The sequence below is a fragment of the Dermacentor silvarum genome, chromosome 9 (genome assembly GCF_013339745.2).
Source record: "Dermacentor silvarum isolate Dsil-2018 chromosome 9, BIME_Dsil_1.4, whole genome shotgun sequence".
Taxonomy (NCBI): Eukaryota; Metazoa; Arthropoda; class Arachnida; order Ixodida; family Ixodidae; genus Dermacentor; species Dermacentor silvarum.
Genome location: NC_051162.1, coordinates 98673856 through 98684393, shown reverse-complemented (window position 1 = coordinate 98684393; position 10538 = coordinate 98673856). Strand labels below are relative to the sequence as shown.

The window sequence follows — 10538 nt, the reverse complement described above, 5'->3', positions numbered from 1 at the left end:
CAGAGTTTGAGCAAAACAACGAAATTGACACACACAACAAAGAAAAAAGGCAAGCTATGAAATAAGGTGTACAGCAACATATAAATAAAATCACAAATTCATTTCACAAGAAACACTTCAGAAGCATCATAAAACACTGCAGAATCGTACCAGCACGAACAACACACTTGGTTAAGTTTTCATAGACTAGAAACTTCATTCTTGCAGTAAGCACTCAGCAGTCTAAAATACAATGGCTTATGGTTACGCCTTCACGTCATCGCACTCTTTAAACATGTAGTAATTCATTGCACTCGCAATCATCAAGCGTGCCGTAAACAAAGAGAGGGGGCTGTGCATCAATATAGTCACATCGCGTGTCACGCTGTTGTTCCAAGAGAAGTAACGTTTTATCCACGTGTTCTTGTGGCCACGTCATGCGTACCCAGCTCATCAATGGGTATCTAGCTGGGCAAGAGTTGAAGGGATTTTGGTTCTAATGAGCCTACGTTCGTGGAGTTCACATATACGTCGCAAACACTTTGCAGTGTTCAATTCACTTCACAACACGGTGTCCCCTCATCCCTGTTCGGGCACCTTTCACAAATGCACTACACAAGCTCCCTGCACCGTTCGCATCCGCAGCTTGGACAAGCCAAGAAGTTCGCTCGGATCGAGCTCTCGTCGAAGACTTTGTTGCAGTCTTGGCACATGAAAATGCCCTTAATTTCGGCACTCACTTCACCAGCTACTGCAGCCTCCCTGGGGAGAAAAAGCACGGTAAAAATGCAAGGTTACAAAAATGTGGAAACCCGGTTAGGGTACACCAAGAATTAATGTACAGTGCTGACCGATTGAAACGCCATACTCGAATCTCATGACTGCCGGTAGTTTTTGCACCACCGGGGGGCGTTGGGGACACCGATCTGATGCACTTTTGCATCATACGAAAGCGAGAGTCCTTGCAATGTACTACGACTGCATAAGACCCAGTGATCAAGGGTGGGGCAAAACTTCTGGCCACCATTCTGTCTGAGAATCGCGTTTCAATCCGTGACCAGTGTTCTCGCGCGGACCGTCGTAAATTAACAGACTGGTATAAATGCACTATGCTGCGTGAAGGAACTTCCTTAATTTTTTTTTTTCAAAATCGACTACACAAGCTGAATTACAGGGTGTCCCAGCGATTAAGAACGAAGCTTTTATGAACTTTATGAAGCTATTATGAACGAACCAATTGGCCCTAATTCCACTCTAGTGAAGCTTTAATAAGACAATCTAGGCGAATAAGGCATAATTTGAGTTTAAAGGTACTTCATGATGTTCTAAACAATGTTTAAACTGGCTCAGAGGCCAGTTCAGAAACCGCGAATAATTCGGAATAACCGCGAAACTCCTGACATAGAATTAGTGCACTCAAGGTAAATACACAACTGCCCAATTGTTTTGCCAGTAGTAGTTAACATGTAAATTACAGGGTTATAAAGGAGAGTAGTAAGAAACGTCAGAATGATGTTTCTAGGTAGGTACAAATCGCATGTTTATTTTTTTTGCGATGAAAGCGAAAGACCGCGAAGTACAAACAATAACCTCTGACTATGCTGCGGCGCGCAATAGTATCAAACAGTCCCAGAGGGGGGGGGGGGGGGGGGGGGGGGGACTAGATATGCTCGTATTGGGTCAAGCAGTGACAATAACAGCCTGCTTTAATTTTTTTTTTTTTTTACATGACACGCCGACAGCTTCGGGAGATAACTGCGTACAAATGCAAGAAGAAAACGCGCTGCACTGAGAAACATGTCGTTGATGAAAAGCGTGATTTCGCACTTAGACTGTGTGATCGCAGTGATATCCAGCGTGCGATAAAGCTGCTTTGCATGCTCGCGGGGGCGTATTCAATAGTAATTTGAAACTTAGTGGGCTGTATTTTCTGAAAAGGTAAACAAGAAACACGTGGTGTGTGTGCTTTTGGCCGGTAACCTATACATTTCTTATCCTTGATAAAGGCGGCTTCGCCACTGTAACATAGGGCTCAATCTGTGTTACGATAGTCAACGTAAAGTTCACGGATCTAGTAATATCACATTTCCGAAGTGTTATTTTACCAGATCGACAGCTTTCCCGAGGGCGCCGTCATTTCTTGAAAGCGGTGCCACATATCAATTGGCTCGTACCTGTGACCGGTCGCAGTTTAATTGCCGATCACGTGGAGCAGTACGCAGCCGGAGAAAGACGACTTACGTATACGAAGCGCACATCTGCATCGCTAATATTTTGACAGTCGAAAGACAGTCAAAACAGTTTATCATTCCTCAACTGTTCGCGAATTCTGTAATAGTCATAATTCAAAGAACCGGGCTTGAATTCTAGCACGTTTGTCACACTGAAACGGTGAGCGTGTACATAATCTGTGCGAGACTAAAAACGTTTTTTGACGTCGTTAACGAATAGAATCGCCAAATAAACTCTTACAAACTTTTTATATCCTTTTACAGCAGCTGCAGAGGCTTTTTCCTGCGACAAAGCAGACTTAGCTCAATAGTGGCACTGCGTCAATACTCTCCAGGAACGCCGACGCAGCAACAGAGACTATGCCACGTATGGCACATTTGCACAACCACGTGATTCTAATAACGCCGTCGAGATTCTAATTTTACACACATTTGTTTACTCACACTAGCGGAACTTGTGCGTAAACCGCGTTTACTTGTAAGTATTGCACATCATACGAAACACCTTCCTCTTCAGTGTGGCTCTCATTTCCAACACTGGCATTAAATATTTTATACTATTCTGTTTTATGATGCGGCAGACTCAAATGTTGGAATTTTTTAATCTGTGTCATTATTTGATTGTCATTCGAATCCGCATCACTTTTACCCGTAGGGAATTGATTCATTTTACCTAAACTACTGCTCGCACACGTCACCACTTACAACGACCGTACGCAGAATCATTAGATCAAGTATTCTATTTTGTACTTTATACAGCCTAAACACGCAAAGAATAAAATTTGTACCTGGGTGACGCTGGGCCCGCGCCGACATTGTTTCCATTGATAAAATGGGGATTGTCGTTGTCTGTGGCGGAGTTGTCAGAACTGGGCGGCGTCAGAAGAGATACGATGGCTCTATCATCCATGATAGGTTCTTCGGCTGTAATGTAAAAAAGACGGTAGTTCAATGGGAGGTCTTATTACCGTATAACACAAGGCATGCTGTATCTGGCTGGCCACAATCGCTTGATAAAATATGTTTATATTCGATTAGGACAATAAAACTTGCCATTAGTAATTGCTGCAATATTAATCAGTCATTTTCCACAGTTAATGGTGTTTTTTTTTAATTTGATATTTGCATCAACTATCTGCTGAAGAATTCCACCTTGTTGTAACACTTTGTGTCGAGAATTTCAAATTAGATACATTTCCATGTAGCTGCGCTAAGATGTGATTAGTTACTTGCGGATGCAAATGAAATCAGTTTGCCTCCTATCTAAAGACCGAAGACTTAAGCAGAAGCGTAAAGAAAACGAACCACGCAAAAATTTCTGCTCAAGAAATTTCACATTCTCATTAGGAGAAAACGTGACAATGACATAAACTGCTCTTGATTGGCTGCGAACCGAGCTAAATTTGGTGTGTTGAACATAGCACAATTGTTTCAGACATGGCTGAACCTGCAAGGAAACACCACGATGGGTTTTTCATTCTTTCTGTAACAATTTTGTACCAGTTCAGAAGCAGGATAAATAGGAAAACGTCAAAATCTCGTCAGCCCCGATTCGCCGCTCACGCCAGTTTCGATTCCACGAAGACCACTTCCAGCGGTTCCATTTCGAGTTGTTCCACTTTCGGTATTTCCGGTTCCTGGATTTCCGCATGTTGCACGCCCGTCCCTCTATGCAGGCGTGACGACGCTTGAAACCAGAAGTGGGGGGCTACGTAAGTTCCGCTTGAAGCCGGGAGCTGAGGGGTTGAGCGTGAGAGGAGCGGTAAGGAACAGTGGAGGTTGGCGGTGCCTAACCTGGTCTGCGAAATGCCTATGAAGGGGCTTTAGTCAGCCCGTTTCAAGCGTATCACGAAGGACGGAGTTACGAAGCCAACCACCCACACGCTCTTTCTCAAAGCTACCGCAGTGGTATTTATATCCCCAGCATTCGGTGATATAAACGATCATTGGTTGGGGAGCGCAGAAACTGTTGCATAAACTGCAGAAAAACGCGTGCTAAAGCGTATAGCGCGACTCCGCACCGAATTGCTAACGGCGCTTATGAGGAGGGCACTGGATATTTAGGAGGGAGGTCTGTCACCTTGTTCCCCACTTCCTTCCCTTAATTGCGAATGACTAGGCGAATGACTATGCCTATGAATGGCTATGAGTGAATGATTATGCGAGAGACCCTCACTTCCGCAAGTGACATTTCTGGTCTAGCATCGGGGTGATGCACTTTTAACAGCGGAGCTGTTTAAAGCCGCCTGCCACTGCGTTGCCTAGCAACCACCTCGCGGAGCGTCGCGCGCTATGCCCGGGAGAGAGAAAGAGAAAATGAGAGCAGGCGAGAGAGAGACAAACAAATGGTAGCAGCACCAATGAGGCAACGCGCAGAGGTGCTGCCGACGCTATCCGAGCTTCTCCGTTTCCCCGCAATAGCGCCGAACGCTCGCGGTGTCCTTGACTGAGGTCCCTGTATTTTCCAAAGGTAGCGCCAACTCCTCCTCTCCGCGCCATTTCCTCCTCGCCCCTCCCTCTTGGCCGCCATTAGTGAGCGAAGCGCGCGGCCGCTACCGCCCGCTTCATTTCGTATCGCATGCGGCGCGTTGAAGCGCTTGCTTGAAAGGCGACTGTTCTGGGCGCCTTTTCACAAGGCTGTTCATACGTAAGATATCTACGTAAGTTATGTAGTACCTTCAATTATTATTAGAATCTGCGTCACTCACATGAGGAAAACAAAAGGTAGAACAAGTCAAACGCAATCCTAAGCAGTCTCTACTACTGCTGATTGTTTCTCGGGATCGAATGGTGTTCTGTTTACCTGACGCACTTACAAAAACAAAGAGCTACATGAAACTATGCACAAACAACACGGCGGTATTTATGTGCTAAATACCCTCAACGTGTCTTTTTTTTTCCAAAATGCATCAGCGCGCTTTTATTTTCCCCTCAGTTATGTGCCTTGGTTCCCGTGTGTGCGCGCGTTTTCTGCGTTTTGCTCTTTAATTGGTGATTGTTTCATTGTGCTCATTTTATGAGAAGTCATGAATGCTGGTATTCATATTGCCAAAATGCACACTTTTGTTCGCCGCAGAGCATAAACCGAGACTTTTTTTTTTTACTAAGTCGTTGGCTGATGGTGAACTCGCGAACGCACCCACCTTCCCGCGTTCATCACTAACTGGGTGAGAGCAGCGATCAGAACCTGCCTCAGTAATGACCTCCCTCGGTGGCAGTCAAATTTCTTTCTTCTGATACGGTGGAGCCATATTGCGCGCCGTTTGAAGGTTCGTTTGCCACGAGGAACCGCAAAAAGCTTGCCCCCCTTGGCAATGCTATTCGAACATCCAACAGCACAGCAAGTCGGCATCATGCTGCAGCCGAGCGCGTCTTCAAAAATGTAAAAAGCCTACGCTCACGCACAGCGCACATGTGTCCCGTTGTTTCTACGCTCACTAATGGCGCCGTTTTCCCGCGATAACGAAAGCCGCGCAGGTTATTCGTCACGTGTCAAGCCTCGTCCAATGGGAGAGCGGAAAACGGCGAAGTCAGGAGAGGGGTAGAGGGCGGGGAGGAAATTCTCCTTTCCTATCTGAACAATGGTTTGCACTACCTTTGGAACATACCGGGACCTTGTCCGTGACTGCAGCAGGCGCCTCTGGCGGCGACTTGGCCGAGCTCCCACCAGCTGCGCACTACTGCGCATGCGCCGTGACGTCATCCCGGCGTGTCGTCTGCAGCCCGCCGCCTGTACACTGTGCATAGCTTTCGCCCCAATTCCCCATCGTGTGCTCAGACTGCAAGTGCTTCGCGAGGCGTTCCCCGATGCCACGGACCACGAGGAAATGCACCTTGTTCCACCTTGTTCCACCTTGTTCCACTTCGTATAACTTAGCATCATTCGTATAGCCAGGACCAGCTAGGAACCCATCAGTTCCGCTGTGTCTTTAGCCTTGCGCCACTAGTGCAAGCTACCACGATTTCATTCGGAGGGAAAATGACACGTGTGCTCTAAGCAGACGACAACGACAATGGGGCCATTAACGGACTCCGTCTAGTGGGTCAGTGGGATTTTTCGAGAACGAAGAAGACGTGTCTCTGTTCTGTTTGAACAGGTTGTCGTGCTGTTCTTCAAGAACGTCTCCCTGTCTTCTGTCCGCGTTGTACCGCGACATTTAGCACCAGCGGACAAGGACAGGAGGGAGATGCCAACAGAATGCGCTAACTTCAGCAACTGTATTTCCATGAAACAGCCACCTATTTAACCTATACATACAGTTGCGCCACAATCATCCCGATCCAGCCACCCAAAAAGGCCGTCTCCTTATCTAACAAGTCGACCGAAGGGGCAACAACACACGTTTCACTATTCCGACAGATAGCGTGAGCCTCAGTAATCTCTCGCACATCTTTATCTTAGTGCTTTCCAAGAACAAGACAGGAATCATACACCGGTGCGCAGCCGCAGTCCTGATAATGAGAAGACAAATGACCGTAATTCCTTACATTTAAACTGTTCTCGTAGCCGGTCATTAAGACACCTTCCCGTCAAATTTCCGGCACGTGAGTGGACAGAATCAAAATATAGTTCGCTTACACGTCATTTTGCGCAGTATTCAAGTTATGGACAAAGTTACTCCACGCAATAATTGAAAGTAGCCTGTTGTGTAGTTCGGTCAAATCTTTTTATTGCACTTGTCGAGCCAAGGACAGAAGAATTAGGACGCTACCTTTCCACACGTTCTCTACGAATGTACCCCCTGCACTCTTTCTCTCGCTTGAAAGAAAGGGAGAGCAAGGAAAGGAAAGGCAGGGAGGTCAACCAGACCAGCGTACGCTTTGCTACTCTACTGGGGTAAGGGAAAGAAGGAACAGAAAGAGGGAGAGAGGGAGCACAAAGTGCACATGGGGTGATGCACAGGGACACTATAAGCGATCTCTTAAACCGGTGCACTTCAAGTAGTGTACTAGTGCACAGATCGCGTTTTGTGCCAGTGACGGGTGTTGCCACGGTCCAAGTACCTTTGACTCAGAGAACGCCTATGGGAGGCGACGTGAGTAGGCACAACTCGGACTGTCTAGACGGCAGATAGCTTGCACTGACGTCATCCTATAGGCACCATTTTGGTGAGCCATGGCGGCAAGCAGCTGCGTCCATGGCATCTCGTCCGGCTTCGACACTCTCCAACAGTGCCGGGAGGGCAGCGGCCTTTCCTAAGCTTTACTTCCTCCATAAAACAGGTTACCAGCAGCAGTGAATATGACACACTGAGGTCATCCTTGGCGCCATATTGGACAGCCAGCACGGTTACAAGCTGCGTCGGTGACGTCACGTGCAAGCTTTCTCAGTAGCGCCTTCAGACTCGCGATGTTGGAGGAAGCTGCGGCTAACTTTGGCGAAAGTCCTTCCTCTGAATAACGTTTGCAGTCACGTGCTTGGTAACGAAATTCCTACGACTGGACATTTTTGTTTTCTTCAAATAATAATTGATACATGCGTGTAGCACATACGGTCATGGTAAAGTAAAAGCTTTATCGCAGGTTACCCGTATAAAGAAATGCTTTGAATATCGAGGTCCTAAATTGAAACGCCCCAGAATATTGATGGAAACACTTATTTCATGCAAGAAGCAAGCTCTTTACTACCACGATAAGCAACTGTGGAAGCAGCTGTACTAATACTCAGTTACACTCAAGTGAGTGTTTCAGATTCTTGCGTGGGCACAAAAGGCAAGCGTGGGAATACGCACAAAAAGCAGTATACGACAGCAACACAGAGTTAAAACGACGCGATTGCAGTCACGCTGCATTTCCAAATGCGAGCTATAGAAGTAGTTTTGGGCAACCAAAATTATGCCACGTCATTTAACACTTATATGAAGTATGACCGAAAGATCATTCGGATGGCAACTTACCGGTCTTACTCCGGCACCACGTCTTCAAAGACAAATTTAAACAAATGCGATAAGCAAGCCGACGCGTACATTATCCGGAAATGCTGCTCGCCGGGCTTGATTGATCCTCAAGCGACGCTAGCTGAAGAACCAAAACGCCAACTTTCAGTTCTCGTTATCTGTCAGGCGTTTTAGCCTAACCTCAATAATTATTAACGCGATAGCGTTTAGGGCCCCGTCTAGCAGAGAATCCGGCGTCGGCACCCGCGACCGAGAAAAAGATCATCCCCAACCACGTTTAGGTATGCCACACCATTCTATCATTAATGTTGCTCATACGTTGTCTTGCATTCTTGGCAAAGCTATTCATCGGAACATTGAGAATGACAATCCACAAACAAATGTCATGAAACAATACACCCACAGCGCATGCCTTTTATGTTAAATCTTCTCAGACTAAAATATTAAAAGTGCGAAACAAATACGAAAAGCTGAAAATTATGTAATTTCTTTGGCGCGGTTGTGCACTATATCTGGGATCGGCCCACGCAAGAGGCCGCGTTTCCACCAGAAAGCTCGCCTACGTGCATAGCGTTTGCCGCCATTGTTTGCCAGTAACCATTACGGTTGCATAAGCTGCAGCCGTCGGGAACCATGAGTAGCAGTCAGGGATCTTTGAATGCTATCGCGTTCCACTCTTAAAAGCGAAGCTTAAGCGTCCTCCCAATTTTTTGTAAGCATCCATACTTCGTAGCGTCTGACATTTAGTGCAAACTCTATCAAGGTAGTCAACTTTGCATCGGTGGACATTATTATGTCGTACTTGGCAAGTAGAGTCCGGAGATGGGTTATATGAAGACCACAAGACTGAGTAGCTCAATCGTCTTTACAACCCGAGCAGCTTTAAGGTGCTAGCTCGTCCCGTCTTGCGTATATCTGTTACTGGTAAAGTAAGCGACCAGTAGCTTCATCCTGGCTTTAAGCAATATAAACTTATTCTTACCGTAATGTCTTGCATCTTCATTGGCAGCTAGCTGGTACTTGGAAGTTGGTTGACCATTTTCTTGAGATGCCATCAAGGCGAAACCGTTTGCACCTTCCGTTTCGCCCGTTCCCAGCCAACTCGATCCGCCAATGTTGGGACAAATTGCTGCAAATTTGGATTCCAGGTCAAAGTGATAACCATCCAGCAGAGCTTCGGAGTCAGTGAGCATCAACGTGCCAAAAGCAGCCTTGAACTGGCGCAGAATCCTTTCTCCCGATACGTAAACAGCGAGGTACGGCAGCCCGCGCCAGACATACAAGCCGACGACCTGGTGGTCGAGTGCTCCCGAGAACGGTTCGTTTGTCATAATGCAAGCGTAGAGAGCGCTTCTGCTGGACGCCGGCGTGAAGACGTTATCACAGCCCGGAAGCGCCATCGCAGACGACAAGCGCTTGTGAAGCGTGAAGTCGGCACTACACAGAGATTCACTGAGCTTGTACAACATCCACTGGCGAAGGATGTTCCGTGGCATCATCCAGCAGTAAAGCCAGGCCACAATTTCGAGGCGGTCATCCAGGGATTTCACCAGTTCGAGGGATCGGCGAATCGTGTTCACGATCGTCCTTGACGCCATGCCTTTCAACGGCGGAAGCCACAGCATAGTGGCTTCGTCCAAGCAGTACAGTTCCTCAAGCGGCACCTTAATAAGGAAGCCACACAACACATCTAAGTCGCTCTCCGTCATTGTACACGACAAAGCCTGCTGCTAGGGCTATACGTGAAATGCGAGGGCCTATTGTTGGCTGCCACGGCACTGCAAAGCTAAGCCTCAGTTCCTCACCTGAAATGGCTGCTTCGCTGCTTCTTCAGCAGTGGCCCTAACACACAAGCGCTAAGGCACCGCTCATTGCGCGCGCACTCAGTTCTTGCGTCGGGTTTTCAGGAATGACTAATGCACGGTTTGCAAAGATGCAAAGATAGCACCGGAAGTTCTTGGTGTAGCGCTCAGCCTGTAGTCAAACAAGGCGCTTTTAAGCAAGGCCGTCTTTTCTTTTTTTCGCAACATGCTCGCGTATTCGTTCTATATCACGTGCTTGGTTCTATATCCTGGAGAGTGTGATCGATAAGCCCGCGGTGACGAAGCATTCAGGCACGCCCTATTGTTAAACTACATCACAGAAGTTATGACGGCGTCCATAGTGCAATGTTTGATATGCGTAGTATTGATTTATGCGTTCAAACTACAGCATGCTCCAGCACATTAGGAGCACACAGTTTCAACGCCAAATCAAATGAAAAATGAAAATGCCCGCAACATCGCTAAATGGAAAGCTTATCGTAGTCTTGCCCTTTTCATTACTTCTCTTAACGGTCTCTAAAATCATTTGCAGCTATTTGTATTTGCGGTCGAAAAAAAAAGAAAACATACCGTATGCACCTGGTATGTCCACTCAGTATGCCCTCCGC

At 46.9% G+C, this 10538-nt stretch overlaps 1 protein-coding gene across 1 annotated transcript; it reads right to left on the bottom strand.

Moving 5' to 3' along the window:
* Positions 1–342: 342 nt before the first annotated feature.
* On the bottom strand, positions 343–9999 carry LOC125940201 (uncharacterized). The gene is made up of 3 exons (XM_049656013.1): positions 9090–9999; positions 2999–3134; positions 343–741 (listed from the first exon to the last, which is right to left on the bottom strand). The coding sequence occupies exons 1-3, from the start codon at positions 9814–9816 to the stop codon at positions 591–593; spliced, it is 1014 nt and encodes a 337-aa protein (XP_049511970.1). The 5' UTR covers positions 9817–9999; the 3' UTR covers positions 343–590.
* Between the last annotated feature and the right edge of the window lie 539 nt (positions 10000–10538).

Bases quoted from the DNA above. Each gene is read 5' to 3' on its own strand.
- LOC125940201 (XM_049656013.1), bottom strand. From the start codon at position 9,816: ATGACGGAGAGCGACTTAGATGTGTTGTGTGGCTTCCTTATTAAGGTG. The intron at 3,135-9,089 runs GTAAGAATAAGT...TTTACATTACAG, and splicing joins TGAAGATGCAAGACATTACG to CCGAAGAACCTATCATGGAT. The intron at 742-2,998 runs GTACAAATTTTA...TTTTCTCCCCAG, and splicing joins GCGGGCCCAGCGTCACCCAG to GGAGGCTGCAGTAGCTGGTG.